Here is a 19,131-nt window from a genome sequence, read left to right on the forward strand (position 1 = left end):
TCGTTGCCAGCTGCTGCCAGTTTGTGACGCACGCTGTCTGGTGCATACCAATAAATCAGTTATGTTTTTGAGGCCCCGACTTTGACCACAGTAATTCAGGGCTCGAATGATTTATCGCTTGCAGGCAATATAAGTGATGAGGTCAGTAGCCGGATTCAGTGAATGAAGCAAATGCACCTTATTTGAAGCTGAGATGGCAGATGTGGGCTGTTTACATGACGACTGTCATCATGTCGATGAACTAAAAACTGAAGGGAATGAATCGCAACCGTCTTTGTGAATTTTTGCAAATAGTCCTTATTGCTGCCGTATGATATTCCTTCGTCAAAATTTCAAGAGCAAATGTGTTTTCAGCGATAACAAAGGCAAAATAGGCCAATTGTTCGACTGTGGATGATAAAGACTGAGCTGATATTGACAGGCGCTTTCTGAAACCAGTGCCAATAGGGATGATCATTATGTTTGAAAGGACTTGTCTTGATAATTTATCTGGTGGAGACCCCTGATTCCTGATTGAGCAATAGCGCGTTGTTTCACAGATAGAAGGCATTCACTTGCTTAGCAAGTGAATTCCTATTATTCCGGTACTGGTCAAAAATTTTAATCGAACACGCCGACGGCCCTGCAACGACAGGTGGTTTTGGTAACAGGCCGAAGGTTCAAGACAATGCCAATATTTTATGCGAATGTTGACGAAAGTGATCAGGACCACACGCCTGTATAATTGTCAAGGCCCAACCACTTTCGCTTTAGGCCTCAGCGTCTTGAATCAAGTTGGGTGTTGAAAGAGATGATATTGGTCGTTTTCTGATCGATTACCGGCACGCCTATGATCCGGACGGCTTTGAGATATGTTGGTTGCAGCTGGTGCATCTACGTACACCATACAATTCATCTTCCATTTCCATCTCCTCTGTTTATTGAGACGATATCGACCGCAAAAAACGAGCGGATCCAGCATTTGCTCACCACGGTACGCGCCAGTCTGCAGCACCGGCAACCCGTCTCTTTCCACCACGGTTGTTTATTTTCTCCTCCTTCAGCGTTAATTGGTCCTGTGTCACGGAGGCCCAGGCCGGCTTCGACGCGCGGCACTGTTCGTCGTCAGGGCGCCGTTCCGAACAAAGGTGTGTTGCCGTGGCGGCGAGCGCGGCTTGGCAGTATTTCGGGTGGCCAGCGGAAGGTTAAACAAACTGCGCCAGCCGACAGTCGATGACAGCCGGGGGCGGCCAGACCGTCTCAGTTAGTTTCGCCGACGGGGGCGCATTCCGTCCCGGCTCCGCCCGGCGCTCCGGCCGTGCGACGAGGCGCAGTTCGCTGCAGCGGCCCGGCGCCGGACCGCTTGGCCGCGTGCCGACAGCGTCCCCCCCCCCGCCCTTCCTCCCAACCCTTTACCCAGGTGTTGCCATTCCGGGGGGCCGGCCCTGCGAGCCGCGAAAGCTGGCGTCAAGGCTGGGGACGTGGCGACATCGCCGCGGCGGGAGCGGCATGGTTCAAGTCTGTTTCCAGCCAGCGGAATGCGACTGCCAGCCTGGTAGAGTATGATGTAAAATCTGGTAGAGGTCCACTGGCGATCTGGCGGGATCTGAGGGCCGATGTGATGAACGTTGTCAGGCAATCCTATGAAGTCGGACAAATGATCTTGTTCGGTTTGGTAAATGATCTTGCAAAGTGTGACTGATGATTTCGAAGAGCCTGAATGGCCTCCAGCAAAATATATAGCGAAGAGTTTGCAAACATTTGGGAACGGTCGGTAGCTTTGCAGCTGGAGCAGAAGTGGAGGCGCGGTCCATTATTAACAGATGCGAGCTGAGAATGACCTACAAATCGCTGCTGTCATGTTGCCGATTTGTTTTCCCTATGTCTGGGTTCGAGTGCAGCACCACACAATCTTGCTTTTGCTGGTCTGGGTTTTCTCAAAGCCTTCATATTTTTCTGTATTTACTCAGCTTTTCCTTAATCTTTCCGCTATTTCAATCATGATGCCCGTAGTTGCGTGGTGCCAATCTCTTCGTTGCTATATGCCCCGCCGGACTCAACATATGCTGTGTTTTGTCGCATGGTCCTCGTTTACTCTTAGGTCATATCTGCTCTCCAAGGTCACGTCTGCTCTCCAACGTGTGATTACCTCCCCTTCTCTGCACTCGCCGTTTCCCTGCCGCGATTAGCGCCGTCTTCCGCTTTCTCTCGCTGCCACCGTCACTAGCGCACCTGCCTCCTACCACCACCACAACCACCGCCTCTGTTTTTTTCCACTGCCACCACTGCCAAAATATAAAGCGCAGTGGTGGCAGTGGGAGAAGGGTGGAGTGGTGGTGAGGGAGATACCGCGGTGGTGCCTTCCGGCACCACCGCTCCACTTTCTCCCACTGCCACCACCGCCGCCTGCCGGCACCACCGTGCTGTCTCCGCCTCCTCCCCCCCTCCCCCCCCCATTTTCCAACCGCAATCGCCGCACTCCCCTCGCCGCTTCCCACTGCCGTGCCCCCCCCCCCCCCCCGCCACCCACTGCCGCTTTCTCCCACTGCGACCGCCACTGCCTCCCCTCACCGACTTTGCCGACGCCCCATCCCACTGCCACTGTCACTGCCTCTATCCACCGCTGTCGAGCCCTTCTTCCCGTCACCCCCTCCGCCGCCGCCGCCGTCACCGCCGCCGCCGCCGCCGCCGCCGCCGCCACCGTCGTCGCCGTCGTCGTCTGAAGCCAATTGGGGCGTGACTGTCGTGTCGGCGCGTTATTAGTGTGTCACCAGGTATCGACGGACGCGACGCACGGGATGGAGATGGGGAGGGGGGTCTCCGGTGGCCCATCGGTGGCCGTGGACACCAGGAGCGCGCCGCGCGACCTTCAGGCGTCGCTCAGTGCCGCGCTGGCTCATCAGCGCCCCGTGCTAATGGCCGGCTGGCTGTCGGGACGTGTGAGAAAACAGCGCAGTCAGGTGGGTGGGGAACGAACACCAGCGTTATCTGGGGCGTGGTGTGTTGGCACAACCAACAACCTATAGAGGAATGTCGTGCGCAGGAAATTAAGGTGTGATGAGAGAAGTATAGACAGCATTGAGTATAGAACATTGAAAAACATTACGTATAATGCATAGAACGTCACGTATAAAAATTGTGTTGTTCCTTGGCATGTGCAGCTTGATTGTGTCACTAACCAAAACAGGCGCCTTAAGTGGATGAACAAACTGACTTGAAGCAACGTATTATTTTACACAGCTCATTGCACACCGAGTTTTATGTTAATGATTTATCTGACCTATATGCTAAGTGAGAACATTAGCTGACTTCTCACTCGTTTCCAGGTGCTTTGAATGCGGTATGATAACCCACGGGCCCTTGAATACGTCGTATCGAGAGGAAGATCTATTAATTCATATAATTGTGTCAAAAAAGACTACACTAGCTTGCGGCAATATCCTTTGCTCCCTTTGAAACATTGACAACATTTCGTTGTCATAACAACCCTTTGCTAGTTAAGCTGGGCTCGTCGTCTGCTCCTACATCGGAGTACCTGGGGTGTTTTCGCCAAAAGACGCAGACTGCTTGGCATTCTATAGTGTAGTGAATAATTCATCTGAACGCCTTCGCTGGGATATTCTGTGCCATCGACAAAAGATGTCAGTCACTAAGGATTTCGACGAGATATCCGCGTGAGCAGAAAAAATAATGACGAGAATGTCATTTTGAGATGAAATGCAATCTCATCTCCAGTGGCATAGCGCATTGGTTTCTTTTTCTTACGTTCATCTTTTGCTTAACTACTGAAGTCATCAAATTAATTGGCAAACTTGATCGTCATAAAGTGAAGTGCATTCGGCGAACTGAATTATCACAGTCGAGTTTGACTGTCAGAATCGACGGATGTTCCTGGAGTGTAAGATGAAGAGCAACTGCAGCATCTGTGTAAGTAAGCTGAACAATATTACAACAAACATTCAGCAAGAGCAAAGACCCGACATCGTAGGTTTTTTGGTCGACGGTTGAGAAGGAAAATGCCGGTTTAGCTCGGAGGGGAATGTGAACACTGCGCATTTCCAAGATCATATCGACGAATTTTTACTCGCAAGAAATGTAATGAAAAGTAGTGGTATACATGGTGAGAAGTTACATATGCTTACAACATTGCGCCAGGAAGTCTTTTCCGACCAAGCAAGTGGGGAATTCCAATAACTTCGTGACAAACTTAACCAACACAGAGCATTTGGTGGAAAACCTAAAGGACTCGATATTCATGGGGTCTGCCCCTCAATGACCTGCTTCTAGATTGCTGCACTGCTGCCGCACGGGATTGCTGTGAGGTAAAAAGCTGTTTTTGCGGGGCTTCATGCATCGGTGCCGAAGCCTCCGTCAGACATTTTTAGTAGGCTGTCATAAAAATAATTGTTCTTTCGATATGTTTCGAACACGCATATTAATCATGTAGTCAGAACTATTCCTCGTTAACAGGATAGTATCTCACGAGTATCCTTCACAAGAAAGTATGCTGTTTTGCAACATGGAGCATGCTCGTACATTATACTTAGAAGTCTGTGAACCGGAGATTTTGCAATTTTTTTTTTAAAACAATGGTCTGAATACGACCGATGCTTCGCGTTGTCACGGCATGAATGACGCTCCGGCCCGAGGTTATGACATCTCGTGAGTGTTTTTTTTATAAATTTATTCCGAATGGTTTGTAAGGGTGACTTCGGATTCAGAGTACCTGCTAAGCATAGCTTGTTGCGTGTATCCCGAACCCACCACCCAAGCGTGCCGTCCAGTTCAACAGCTAATTTTGCCTCCGCCCTTTCGCCAGACAGGGATGCGGAGGGTTTTACGTGCCGCACAATGCTGCGACACGGCCGCCTCGGGTCTGCGTTGAACCTCGTTGGCCAGTTGCCAGCTGGCCTTTCCTTTTCAGTCGGGTCAAACAATGCGCCCACTCTGGGACTCGTACCCAGTGCCGCTGGATTACGAGTCCAGCATCTTTCCCCAAGACCACGGAGGCGGCTCGTGTTCCCCAAGACCACGGAGGCGGTGCTGAATAAAACCTTGCATAAGTTCGGCGGCATTCTGATACCATTCGGCGTGTCAGCCACTGTTGCTCTCACAACACGCGCCTTGACATCAGGGCGGGGCTGAGTGAACGACCAGTCAGCCGGCGGCCGTGGAGCGCTCGACGAAAATCAATGCCGAATGTCCTGTGCGACCCGGCGCAATTTCGTGGTTTTCATTTACATGTTAACGTGGCAGGCGATCTGTTCCGCTTCTGCGAAACACGTTTGCCTGCGTGAAACGTTCTAAGTGGTGGGAGATAGCGACGTGACAGGGCGTTTATCGTCGCCGATCATAGGCCGCTGTCAGTTACACCCGCGTCTGCACACCCCTCTGGCGGCGAATGTACACAACTGGCCAGCTGCTCAGACCGATCGCTGACGTGACGACTGGCAGTCAGTCGCCCTCCCGCTCACATCCGGCCGATTCGTGACGAGGCCCATCTGCCGCGCCAAGGCCGAATGATGGCGCCAAGTCTCCGGGGACGCTCGGGACCCGCACAGGATGAGGTCGTGATGATGCCGCGCACGAAACGGCGGACGCCGGGAGCCTTGTGTGCTACGCGCCGCTCGGGGTCAGATGTGAGCGGCGACGACCCAATCACGTGCTCTGAGTGAACACGGGCCGGGAAGGAGATCGCAGAGTGACGGCAGGAAGGGCTCGCCGTCCCGGGTCAGTTAAGGGATTTTGGTGTCGAATGGCGCTGGGGGCATGGCTAGCTTATGGGTAACCTGTCTCAACGTGCAGGCGTTTGGGATTTGTGACGTTTTTGCCATTCCCAGTGCCACCTGAGGGTAGGCATGAATGCGCACAACGTCGAAACCATAGAATTGGATCTTTTCTGCAAGCGCATTTTTTAGTGTCTGGAAGCTGCGTGTATTCTCCCCTCCTCTCCAAATACAATAAATGTGTGTTGTACCGATTTCCATACCATGCTTCGTGTACTTATTTTTTCCTTGAAGTTATTTTCTTTAGAGTGACATGTTTTATCACGACATACTACCGTCCGAAGGGTGATTGGTCTCCTACAAGCGTCGAAGGCCAGCCTGGCGTGCCTCCGTTACGTGGTTTAACGGGGTCGCGACCTTTACAAAGGGCGTACGGAAGCTGCAAAGGTCCTGCTCAAAGTGAAAGACCCCAGTCACCCTTCGGGAATCGACCGCCTCATGTCGGGGAGTTCCCCGAAGGTTAGTGGGCCCCTGTCCTGGGACGACATAAAATGGAGGGTCCCTGCAGGCGCGGCTCACTCGGAGGCCCTGCTGGGCACTGCTCTCTTCCCAGCTTCCCCGAAATCGGGCACACTCGTGACTACCCGTGGGGCCATTAATCTGACTCGGAGCTCCGGGGGCCTCCCTGATGCGTTACTACAACTCTGAAGCTCGAGCTGCCGCCGACTTGTGTGGCGCGGTGTGCCGGCGACTCAGCGGTGTCGTTGCCCCGATAACCCCCCGGGCGGACATTCGTCACCGACTCCGGCGAGCCGGACTGCGCTTCCCAGGACTCCGCGAGCCGTCTCGGAGTCGACGGATCACCACCGGGAGCTCCCCCCCCCCCCCCGCTCCGCGGCCCCGGCCGGCGCGAGGCCCGCCGGCCCCGCGCTCCTCAGCCCACAGCAGGGTTGTGGGCTGTGGCGCAGCTGGGGCCTGCGCTGCGGTCGTCAACAGGACGACCGGGTCGTGCACAGGTGCGCGACGACCTTGCGTTGGAGTAGCCGCTGTGGGTGGAGACTGATTAGCCTGCTGTTCCGTCGGGCTTTAATTCTGGACTGATCGGAGCCCAGCCACTCTGCGTTATAGGGCAACGCCCACTCTAGACACTGCAGTCCGATACTGTAGCTTTACGTCCAATTAAAACACTAGCTACCCACGTGTTTGAAAACGTCACCATTAACGGTCATGCGCCTGTCGGCATTTATTTCGTTCATCGCAAGACCGATGTCCGTTTAATGGGCGATTTGTCTTCTCATATTGACGGAGATTGGACAGTTATATGTACCATAGAAAGCTGCTTTACCGCAGCTGTTCTACCATGTCCCAGTTGCCTGTGACATGCGGCATTGCCTGCGTCTGCCTGTGACGTGTGGGTCCGCCAGGCAGAGTTCCGCAAGCACATCGTCTACAGATTTTACATTTCGACCTCGAATTTTTTTTCCATCAAAGCTTATCGCGCTACACGATCCGGCACAACCTGAAAAAGCTTGAGGAACATAACGTCGAATATATTTGCAAATTGATACATTAGGAGGCTTTGTGAAATAATGTCTCCGTCAATCAGTATTTAAGTCCCATTGAATTATGTCGGATCAATAATTTGCTATCGGTAATACGTCAAGATAGATAACAGCCTAACTCTGGTCTTCGGCTTCAATGCAGCTGCAATGTATGGATTTCCCAAGTGCTTTGAAGCCTTTGCAGAAGAGACGTTGCTGGCTTAACACAGCATCGGAAGGCAGCAAAGATTATTTATAAATTCCCACAACCATCAAGTGTTTTGTACAATATCTCAAAACATTTTACTGTGATGTTAAAATATTTCAAGCCATAATTTTTAAGCATTTGTGAAAATATTTTGAAGTAGTCTATGATTGTGCAAAACATTTATAAGGTCGCCGTAATCGTAGGCCTCTAAGTCGCAACATTCTACAACCTGGGTTATTTCCAGCATCATATTTCAAAGTTCAGTTTGCAGGCATACGACTCACTTGTATTGAAGTGGCTGAGAAGAACGAATAGCTCCAACGCATGAGTGGTATGCATAAGTTTTGATACTAATCGTTATGCTTTGCTTCGGCTGTTTTATTAGCCTCAGAAAATGAACGGTTGCTCGAGAATTTGACGGACCTCGTCGTGTTTCAGAGAGTCACCTCTACGGGTCAGCGCAGAGCTTGGCTGCCCCCGACTCCGGTAAGTGTGGATGTGTGTAGGCCGGTGCGCATGCGTTTGGGTGACTGCACACTCGCGTGCGCGAAGGTGCGGGTCCGTGCGTGAGTCTGTGCGTGTGTCTGTAGGTGGCTTGTGTACGTGTGTGCGTGGTTGTCAGAGCGTGGATTCGTTTTAGAGTTTTTGGTTGGTTTATCATTGACGTTGTTAGAATCTCGTTGTTTCATACATATGAACTTGTGCAGAGGACTCGGAACATTTCATCGTCACAGGGGGAGGTGCTGAGGCAAAACAATGGCACGCTCCGGTAATCAGCAAAGCTAAACTGCCTCCAATCTCAAACCGACCCCGTCCAGAAGGGCAAGGGTCCGTGATTCCGTGATTGCTTGCGTAGGCTGTGTAAAAGTTCGTACCCGGGATGGCTGTCGTAGCTCGTCGTCTTCGGTGCGTTCGATTTGGCGAGGCCTCGATGCAGCGGGGCGTAAGCGGATACAGGGTCTGGAGCTAATGCGCGAATGCGTGAGGGTCATGCGGGGTTCTGAGCTCTCGTTACGTTCTCCTCAGGGTCTCGAACTGGCTCAGCGGTAAGGAGTGAAAGTGGCAAAGAATCGGAAGCAGAAGCACCGACGTGGAGAAATTATATTTTTGTATGATCTTTACTTTGTTAATAAGTGACTTTTAGGCCTCAAAAATCATGCTAAAAAGGGTTTCCTGCTGCATCGCTAGCTTTTCATTTTTGTATTCAAATGTAAGTTATTTAGACAACAAGGTAGGCGACCCAGTGATAGGCGTCATCTCTATCCTGTTTTCTAGTTTAAACGAATATGTTGCTCATTGCTTGACTTTAAACGCGATGACGTATTGTGTAAGAGCGAGGAGACAGGCTTATGTGATTTGGCGCATATTAGCCAATAATAAAAGCAAATCACTGGAAGATGGCTAGCTGAGGTGATTATGTAACTTGCTAACTGGGATAAGTATGTGACAGGGCAACCTCACTTGACCAACATTTTATCAGCAAAATAGCCCACTGTTGTATGCACGAGACAACATCGTAGCTAAAAATGTAACCTCTAACCAGCAGTTGTGTTTACAACAGTAGATAAAAGAGCATCTGAGCATTTCTTATGTTCGCTCAGCCACCACAATACGTTGTGACGGATTTCTTCTTACCACGCCACGCTTGCAGACCACGTGTGAGTCAGCGCTGGCCAGCTCACGCCTCACTGTCGTCGAATCAACTGTGACCTTTCACTTATCCTTGTTAGCATCGATGCTCTGCTGTTGGTGGCTGGCTGCTGACTTGGCTACGGAGCGATTTATTTAATTTTATCAGGGTTGCTTGTTGATAGGTATTGCCAGAAGTAATCAGCACGCTCAGCGAACGCGAGAACTAAAGGTGGCATTTATATGGACAATTCGTCCAATCTACGACGGTTGATTCTTTCAATTTATATCATATCCGCCAGTAACGATGTGTTTGGCTTGGCCTTCAATAAGCAGGCTTGAACTTTTTGTTCTCAGGTATGATATATGTGATATGATAGATATGTGATATCTGATATATGTACCTCGAATCAGCTCAAAACGTACATTCAGTCGAGAATGTGGCGCAGGTGCGCGCTTCCTATTCGCAGCTCGTGAAGCTTACGATGATGTTTTTCCGAGTTTTGAGAATATAGCCTTCTCTCCAGCTCTTTTCCAAACTTCATGTCATCCATGCTCTCATCCAGACGTTGAAACTCTGCGCCTCGTCCCACCGGGCTGATCGAGTCTGAACCCCCCCCCCCCCCCCCCAACAATGTTCGCAGGCTCTAGGCTCGCCAGCTATCGTCCGCGGCCTAACTCACACGCTGCTAATAATGCATGAATGCGGGACGTGGAGATCTGTCGGTTTAAGTGGGCATAATGGTGTGCCTCATATAAATTAAATATTTTCTAGGCGCGAGCGCTTAAACATAAATTAGATATGCGGGTGGCTGGCATGCTTTGAAGATCTAGCGAATTGTTCGAGATGTTTCAAGTTCAGAACTAAAGGAAATGTGCAGGCATCTTGTAGGGTAGGGTTTGATGATGAGCCATTATTGGACAAAGGTGCCGCTTTAATGCAGGAAAGTCTCTAGCATTTTTAGGATTGACACGTGCAATTTTTGGTCATGCTTATCACATCCAACAATTGTTTTGTCTCGTTTGGTAAGCTTTCGCGCACTATTTATGTTGTGCGTACGTTGTACCCAACAACCCACTAGCCCCACTTCCATGTCGGATGAAATTGGCCCATCACGGATGTTTTCTTCGGCAGCTGTGTTTCCGGGCATCAGAGTTCATCATCTGAGCCTCAGTTCATTTTTAAAGCGCGGATTTTAATGAGACTATTCAAGTTTCAGCCCTCTCCTCCCCGTCTGCATGACGCGGAGGAGACTCAATGTGTGATCCTTGGAAGACTCGGAATCCCGGTAATCCCGTTAATATCAATCTCGACTCGCAAGCTGCTTTAGGCGCACCTGCTGTCCTCACGTCGTTTACTTCACCTGGTTATTGTTTACTCCACCGCTATTGTTTGATTGGTGAGGATTGTCGCACCGCAGCTCGCATCAAAGTTAATCACTCATAGCTTATGTGAGATGCGAGCAAACTGCTCAGGACGGAGCTAGGACCTGTAAGTGGATGGGCTTGAATACGTGACTTGCCACATGGGTTGAATTGTAGGATTCACGGAAACCACAGGGCATTCACTTTGTTAAAAGGATTTTTGTACAAACAGGTGGCTATGACTGCGTGTATCCGTTCAAGCCATCCCTTGGCATCATGAACATAGTAGAAGTAGATGGAGAAACATCGGCCAGTGGCAAATACCAAATGTGCCTTGCCAACTGAAAAGTCGCACATCCGCTATGGCCCTGAAAGTGAAGGCCTTAGAACACTGTCTAGTACTTCTATCGGGATAGAAATAAAATGTGTGGTCTAACGCATAATTTTGGGCAAGGTAAGATCTTACTTGAGGCGACGTGGCAAACACCTAACCAAGATCAAGCACCTAAAATAACGTGTTTTCCCTGAATTTCCGCAATGATTGTATCAATGACAGCTTTTCCTAAAAAGCGCACGTGCAAAAAGTTAACGCTCCAGTGAACATTCCACCGCTGGGGCGTAAAAGTCGGTTCCGCAGTGATCGAGATCTCATGCGGTTGAAACAAGAACATCCGCGCGGAATTCAGTAGCAATGGAAAGTTGGGTTAAATAATGCTTGAACTTGATGATAAAATTTGGTCACTTTTGAAGACGAAATTTGGTCATAATGAAATTTGGTCACTCTTCCCTACCGACGCGATTTGTAGCGTGCCATAGACACCCAGCTAGTGGAAGGAACACACAACTTTCAAAGTATGAGCCGTACAAACCAGACATGGCCGTCGTTGACGCTGGTTTCAGGGATTCCATGGCCATGAATTGCCCGATTTTTGTGACCATATCGCACTCGTTCGCAATATCTCGCACTTGCAGCCAATCATTCCAAATCGCTTTGCATCTGCCGAATCCACGCCACGTTTTGATTCGACCGTCTCCGTGTGAGGCCACAGCGTCAGACCCGACAATGGGCGTGGCTCGAGAGCGCTGGAGCTCGCGCCTCTCTCGAACCCAGTGCCCCGTCCTACGCCGTCCGCCGCCCGCGGGCCGCGCGACTGCCACTGATGAGGGCTCCACTGTCGCCCAGTCAGCCGCGTGTCTGCACGGACTGCCGGCGGTGTGGCTTCTCTTGTGATGCCGCCGGCGTCGACCGTCTATCATCGGCCGTCGGCGCAGAGCTCTGAGGACGTCACAGTGTGGTCTGGATGGCTGCTTTGAAGTCGCTTGCGATGCCGCCCGCCGCTAAGAGTCGGCCGTCCGTTGCAGATTCCACCTGTTCCCGGAAAGGCAGGACGACGTGGTCCATTCTGAAACTGGTGAGAATGCGTGCCGTGCATGCCCCGCGAGCGCCCCCTGAGTGAGGTGGGCTTCTGTCGCCGTAGTGCAGGTCAAGGCTCAGTAAAGCATGCAACGTTAGTCGCATTTGAGCGCCCCTGAAGGCTTATACGAAGACCCCCCCCCCCCCCCCCCCCCACACCAGGAAGGCAGACACCGATGTTAAAGCGTGATTGTTCTGCATGCAACGTTGAAAACAGTATGATTTGCATTGCGTGTGCTACAATGTCACCGATATGAAGGGATGTTGTGCTTTTATTTCAGGTTGAATGCAAAGCATGACAGTCAGTCTGCGGCCAATTTCGAAACGATTTTTCAATGACTTGTCTAAGTGAATCTGTATTATCTAACTGCTGCAAACGCAGCATTTGATGCCCTGTGATGCATGCCCGCTTTTATACTACGCCATCACTCACTGTCGTAAAGTGAATGAAAACAAGCGCGCTACGCCCGCCTCAGGCCTCCGTCGCCATTTCTGGCGGGCCAACGGTGGTGCCCGGCGAAAACACTGCCGCCAGGACAGCAGGGGTGCACAGGACGCCGTCTCCGTCCCCACAGACCCCGGTGTCGTGGGCGTCACAGTGGTCTCCACACCGCCCAGACCGGGAGCGACGGCTCTCTAATACTCGGCCGCGACTCGGCCGGCCCATCAGCCGAATCTATCTGAAAAGGTCACGGCACCGGCCGGACGCGTTATATCTGGGAAAGGTCACATCCGCGCCACGACCGTGCCGCCGCCGCGGCGGAAGGCTGCGGCTTCCGAGAGAGCCGTCGGTTCCCTCCCTTCTCGTGAGAACTTTCCCGGCAGCCGTCCCACCCGCGTCTCTACCACCGGCTGCCGCGCGGGCACCCGGGATCTTCAGCAGCCGCTGACCGCAGAGGTGGCTGTGAGGTCACCGTCGGTTGACGTCAGACAAATCGCTGCTAGCAAAGCCCCAATCACGGCTGGACGTCTGCGATCAGGTCCCGTGCAGTCTGGAAGTCGGCGGCAGGGGTCTCAGTTGAAGCGCCCTGATCCCGCCGCGCTATATTCACCGCGGCTCAATCGGGGTCTGGACGGTATCTCGACGGATCAGCCCGGGCGTCAAATCAAAGCCGCGTGCGTGGCTCGCGCATGCGCAGAACGGCGGCCGCGTTCGGTTAGAGACGCGGTCATTGGGCATGTTCGGGCTGATATGGCTCTGGGGTCTCCCGCGATGAGCGCGGGCTGGGCGAAAGCGGTCGGAGGGATCCAAGCGGGAGTGAGACAGGTCGTGGTTAAGAAGTGAGGAGCGAGTGGTGGTGTCCTCAACACTGCGAGGTTTGTGAAGGTGTTGCGCGACACGCGTGTACGTTTTGGAAAACCTGTACCAGTTACGGCCAAGGAATCGTCGTAACTCGTACGTCACACGCCAACTTGACTGATGGTGCCAGTCGTAGGTCACTAAAGTTGGGAAGACGACGCGATTGGTTGGCGAGCAAACCCGAGGGTGAACCAATGACGTGCTCTCTTCACAGAAATAGAATTAACATGAACTTGAAATGAGCAAACCCTGTTCTGGCTCCGTGGAATCACACGTAACAACCAACAAATAAACACGGTGAATGCAAGCAGTAGAGCGAAGTAGCGGCACAAACGAGAAGAACTTGTGTCAGGTCTTGTAACAGAGTTCCTCAAAGTTTGCTCGGGTCCTATTCATACGCTCGGGCTGACGCGAATGCTCTCTCTATGGCTGTCCAAGTCTCGCCACTCTAGACTGCTCCGGCTCAGCTCAGTGGGCTGCCAGATTTTCGGAGGAGAAATCTGGAGATCTTTTCTGCCCAACTGGAAAGGTAATTATAGCCTAAGAGTCCACCATCTGGGCATGACCGATGACAAACGCGTCACTCAGTTGACCGAGACGAGATGTGAAGAGCGGGGGGGGGGGGGGGGGGGGTTCGACGTCAGGCGAAGCGATCGGGAACGGCACCGAAGCGACGTGTGTTCCCCTCCTGGCAGAAACAGAGCACGAAACAATGCAAAAGGTGTAAGGGTGTGTTGCACATTTGCATAGTGGTTTTAAGTAAAATAGCCATCTTGAAGATCATTCGGTGCAGTATACAGTCCTGCCCTCTCCAATCTAAGTCTCTCTAGTTTCTGAGCTACGCGTTCGCGAAGATGTGCCAACCAGTTCGGGAGACTCTTAGAAGGTCATGCAGGCATCCATGACACCATAATAACGACATTAAAATCTTGCCATTTCATCAGCCCAGCAACAATCAAGTCCAATACAAATAGAATTGTCGAGCCATTCACATCTGGCGTTCGCGAGCACAATTTTCCGGATATAACGACCACCAGTTGGCTCTAATCTATTATTTTGTAAGGTACGATGACGTAATCAAACAGTGACTATTTAGAAGCATATTTCCTTATACGTGCCCGGGAGGCCGGTTGCCCTTATACCTTTCGCCTAGGTGGAGGTCAACTTAACCACCTGTGATCTCAAAAACTAAGAAAGCTGGAGACATCAAATTCATAAGGTTTATTGGTGTGTACATGAACTCACTTGAGTCAAAATTTGAGATTATTAGGTCATGACTTTCGGGTCAAACAGGGTCAAACAAAGTTAAAAGGTCCAACTCCAGATTGGTGCCCCAAGTGCCCAGACCTTCTCGCGCAACCACCGTGGACCCGAATACCTGTTCCAAGTAAAAATGTATTGGTGCTCATGTAAGATCAACTACATTTTTTTGACTTTTCGAAGGTCATGGAGCGTCAAGGATCGCGCTAGGCAGCACGTTCTTAAGAACGAAATGTTGACCGGGATCATTTAAGGTTAGTCAGCTATTCTGACCTATAAGAAAATCACAGACGGTTGTAGCGCGGTTCCTGTTATTGATAAACTCAAAATGAGCACCAGAAACGTCCCCATATCGCGAGCTCTAGAGGCTGGTATCGGCTGGTTTTGACCTTGGTCTAACCTTTATGCCTGCCCCTGGGTCAATGGAATCTGTTAATTCAATTGCTGTGGTTCCTAAGAAACTATCTCAGAGACGTTTGACTAGTCTAACACCCATTGTTGCATCACATTGAACCATTTCCTAGAAATCGTCTTCGCCGAATCCATGGCCTAACTGGCATGCCGTACGTTACGACCCTGCAAGTTGCGTCAAAATTTTTGATGCCAAACGACCTGCTATTCAATTGTCTACAGTTATGCAGAATTTAACGCGGCTACGCCCCGCTGTTCGGAAACCATTCTGGAAAAGTCTTTGGAGGGGATAAAATTGACCCCCACCCGAGCGCAGTATTGACAAAGGAGTCTAGCTGTTGTCTAGGGCTTTTAAGGGGGAGTGGCCCACTTTCGAGGTACATTTATAAAACACTCTCAAGTAAAAGCTCAGAACTAGTGATGTCTGATAATAGCGCTGGGTAGTACCACTGCAGCACCGTCGAGACATAATAAGGATATCAGTGCTAATTAGTCAGATCCATGTTCGCATGTATTCTTATCTAAACATGGTACACCAAGCTTTCGTAGCACCTATTACACAGTTTGACACGTTAGTGTCTTGCAAACATTACAGAATACACTCGCTGCAAAAGCAGGGCAAATGAAACGTAGTACTTCCGTAGTGGCGAGTCAAAGGAAATTTCTCCCGCAAGGCCGGCTACTTCAAATAGAAATTCTGAGCTATTTAGAAGATTTTCCAGAAAACTGGTGTTACTGATCAAATTGATATAACGTCCATCGCGTCCGATGTAACAATAAGTGAGGGGTACAAAGGAGTTGAGACACTCCCTTTAAGGATAGCAACATCCATGGGCTGCCTCCCATGTACGCCAATCATATTTCGCGGGAGGTCCGAAAAAGAGTGCAAGCATTCAGGTGACGTATAAGTATATCGATTTTTCAATGAGATGCACAATAAAGCATAGATGTATTATGCGTTGATAGGTGTTGTGAAACGTTTAACATTGAGAGCGTAATAAAAATTATAAACCTAACTAGTGTTCGTGTACATGTATCGGCCGAAGGAATATTATCGCTGACAAGTAAAGACGATACACTTTTGCGGTGGTCAAAATGGCAGGTATTTTGTTTTTAGATAAGGGTTTTTCGTTACTTTCCTAGTGTTGTGTAGCACTGATGTCGCATGCAACTCGCCGTAAAAGACGTAACATGGCGTATAAGTAAAGAATGTATAAGCTTTTACTATAGCAGTAATGCCGTTCATAGATGTTGCAACATAAGTTTTGTCGTGTAACTCTTATGTCCTGTATTAGTTTTTGCAGTACAATTAATGTTGCGTTTGAGCAAAAACTGCACAAGTTTGCTGTAGAAACAGAGGTACGAATGTGGTTCAAGAATGACGCGTTAGCTAGTACATGGTGTTGAGCATTGTGCATCTGCCCAACTCAGCCGGCTAGTGGGTTACAGGTCGACATACAGGACGACTTTTAGTTTTTTGTTGTTCCATCAATCATAAACCTGAGTTTTAGCTCTGCGCTCAATAACATTAAACGATTACACGTGCAACAGCTTGGGGGCAAAACATGAAATATCGTTGCTCCAACGGCCAGACGGAGATTAGTCCACGTCATCTACGGGCGTGGCAATTTCCGGGCCTGTCTTCTTGCGCCGTTGCTTTCTGTGGTCGCAGCTCCCATCTGATCGCTAACCGGATTTTATCCGAACCTGGCTCACCCATATCTCTTTCTCTCACTCTTTCTTTACCCGTTTTCTGCTGTTTGACTTACTGTACTGCCGGTCTCGCCAGGGGACTTTTGATATCTCCGTTTTCAAGTGACCCTCAATATACCGCACTTAAGGCCCAACTTTTTTCTTAAATCGGTTATTTCAGTTAGGCCGCTGTGACCCACGTCCGCAGCCCCACGACTTGCGTCAGCCGCTGCCGTACGTGACCTCCGCCGTCGCGTCCGTTTCAGTTCGACCGGTCGGGCCGCTCGCTGAAGTCCGAGTCACTGACCGGCATCGAGCAGGTCCTCATGGAGATCCGGCCGTCCGAGTTCCGCGACGAGCAGCTGCACCGCTACAAGGGTCTGCCCTGGTCCGACTTCGTGTACCACGTCGAGGCGGGCACGGTGCCGCCGCCGGCGCCCACGCCGGCGTCCGGCTCGGCGGCGGCGCTGGCGCTGTCGCGGCTCGAGCGCAGCGAGTCCACCGAGACGCCGTGCGAGCTGCCGGCGACGCGCGCGCGCCGGCCGCGGCCGCCCGCCACGCTGACGCGCACGCTGAGCGAGCGCAGTCTGACGGAGCGGCGCGGTCTGTTCCGGCGTCGGCTGGTGTGGACCAGCTACGACCGCTCGCCGCCGGCCACGCCGCCGGCCTCGGGCGTGGCTAGCCCCGAGAGCCCGGCGCGACGCGGCGCGGCCGCCGACAGCCCGCCGACCGAGCGCCGCTGCCACGAGGCGGTCTGGGACCTCTTCCAGTCCGAGTGTGCATTCCTCTACGATCACCTGATGGTCCTGAAGAACGTGAGTCGACGCGAGGGAATGGGGAGGGAGGGAAGCGGTGGGGAGGCGAGAGGGAGCGCTGGTCGTGTAAAGGGTAGGCTGGCAGAATAACTTTGGGAGATGCCTTGCTGTCAGCCGCAATGGCTCGGTCTGCTGCTTGGGGTGAACAGGCATTGCATAGTGGTGTGCGACTTGTTGCCGAACCGGACGTCTCAACGTCGCGATGCAGAACGCTTTCTCAGGATCGTTACTTTCCACCGCTGGGGATTCGGGAAAGCTGCTGCGAAAACCTCTGGGGCATATCCAATTTGCAATGTCAGCAAGAGAAAGGTCACTGAAAATGGATGGTAGCTAACGCGCATTGCTCAAGAGACGCCCGGAGACAACTTCCAGCAGAGAAAATGGAAACACAGTGAGCCTGAGCCAAAGGCAGTGAGAGTGAGCACCTTGTAATTGGGCCACAACATGGCGTTGGGTCATTTCAAGCCTTGCACACGGGCTTATAGTGCAGCTTACATTAATTCCGGCCCATGTGTCCGGTTACCGATAAATGTTGGCAACCCCATTGTCAGCTCGATCGCAGCCCAGGTAGCATCAAACCACGTTTGATAACACAACCCATTAGCTTTGAGTGTGATGAACGCCATCGATCCGCTGAATCCCTGCGAGTGATGCATGCGAGGCGACCACCTGTGAGGCCGCAGCGGCGGCGGCCGCGGGCGGACGTCCGACGACCTGACCTCGCCCCCACAGGTGTACATGGAGCCCCTGAAGCAGGTGCAGGTGGAGGGCTATCTCATGGTGGCCGAGCCGGAGCTCCTGTTCGGCAACCTGGACGAATTGTGCTGTGTGAGTACCCGGCGTGGTCGGGGAGGGGTGCGATGCGTCAGAGAACTCTTTGGTGTGAGGTGTGGGCAGCAAGGTTTGATGTGTGAGGTGCGGTCGGCGCGGGTGCGATGCGTCAGAGAACTCTTTGGTGTGAGGTGTGGACAGCAAGGTTTGATGCGTGAGGCGCGGTCGGCGCGGGGTGTGATGCATCAGGGACCCCTTTGGTGCGAGGTGCGAGCAGCAAGGTTTGATGCGTGAGGTGCGGTCGGCGCGGGGTGTGATGCGTCAGAGAACCCTTTGGTGTAAGGTGTGAGCAGCAAGGTTTGATGTGTGAGCAGTGGGATGTGATAGTCGAGATTGCAGGTGGGATGTGTGAAGTGTAGGATGAGAGGTGGGAGACGTCAGGAGTGAGGTGTGAGACGTAAGACCTGGAGTGTGAGGAGTGAGATATGAGGTACGACATGTGTAAGATGAGAGACGTGAGACGCAGTGTTGAGGCTGACACATGATACGGCAAGGTTTTAAGAGGGAGGTGAGGAGGTGAGAGAAGAGAGAGTAGAGAGATATAATACTATAGCATATAGAGATAATATAGAGGAGAGGATACTCATCTCTACGAAGCTAGAGAGAGAGAGATAGCGAGAGCATCGCGCGAGATAGAGTAGAGATGAAGATCATGATAGAATAGAGAGAGATCGCTGAGAGAGGTGGTGAGGTTCAAGCACTTAATCATTTTACAGGTGCTCTTCTTACTCGCAACTGGCAGTGTAAAGGCACGAGACCTAAGGCCGTGACATAATTTGACGCAACGTGGAGGATGCTCGGCGGAGCTGACAATATGTTGCTGCAGACCCAGATGTCATATGTGGCATTGGACTGATATGTGATGTGTGTTGAGTTCGACATGATATGTGAATTGTGTGGAGTTAACGGAGTTGTGATGTGTGCGAGTTAGACGTGATATTGATGTGCGTCGAGTTAGAC

The 19,131-nt window shown here is 51.5% G+C and overlaps 1 protein-coding gene across 1 annotated transcript in view; it reads left to right on the plus strand.

The window, feature by feature from the left end:
• The window catches only part of LOC119098246 (uncharacterized), a 64,081-nt gene extending 46,874 nt beyond the window's left edge, over nucleotides 1-17,207 (plus strand). The window contains exons 6-9 of the mRNA XM_037221171.1: nucleotides 7,893-7,940; nucleotides 11,811-11,860; nucleotides 16,792-16,947; nucleotides 17,160-17,207. Coding sequence (XP_037077066.1) covers nucleotides 7,893-7,940; nucleotides 11,811-11,860; nucleotides 16,792-16,947; nucleotides 17,160-17,207 — 302 coding nt within the window. The remainder of the gene's footprint in view (nucleotides 1-7,892; nucleotides 7,941-11,810; nucleotides 11,861-16,791; nucleotides 16,948-17,159) is intronic.
• Nucleotides 17,208-19,131: the final 1,924 nt, after the last annotated feature.

The sequence above is a fragment of the Pollicipes pollicipes genome, unplaced genomic scaffold (assembly GCF_011947565.3).
Source record: "Pollicipes pollicipes isolate AB1234 unplaced genomic scaffold, Ppol_2.1 Scaffold_4740;HRSCAF=5597_pilon_pilon_pilon, whole genome shotgun sequence".
In the NCBI taxonomy this organism is placed as follows: Eukaryota; Metazoa; Arthropoda; class Thecostraca; order Pollicipedomorpha; family Pollicipedidae; genus Pollicipes; species Pollicipes pollicipes.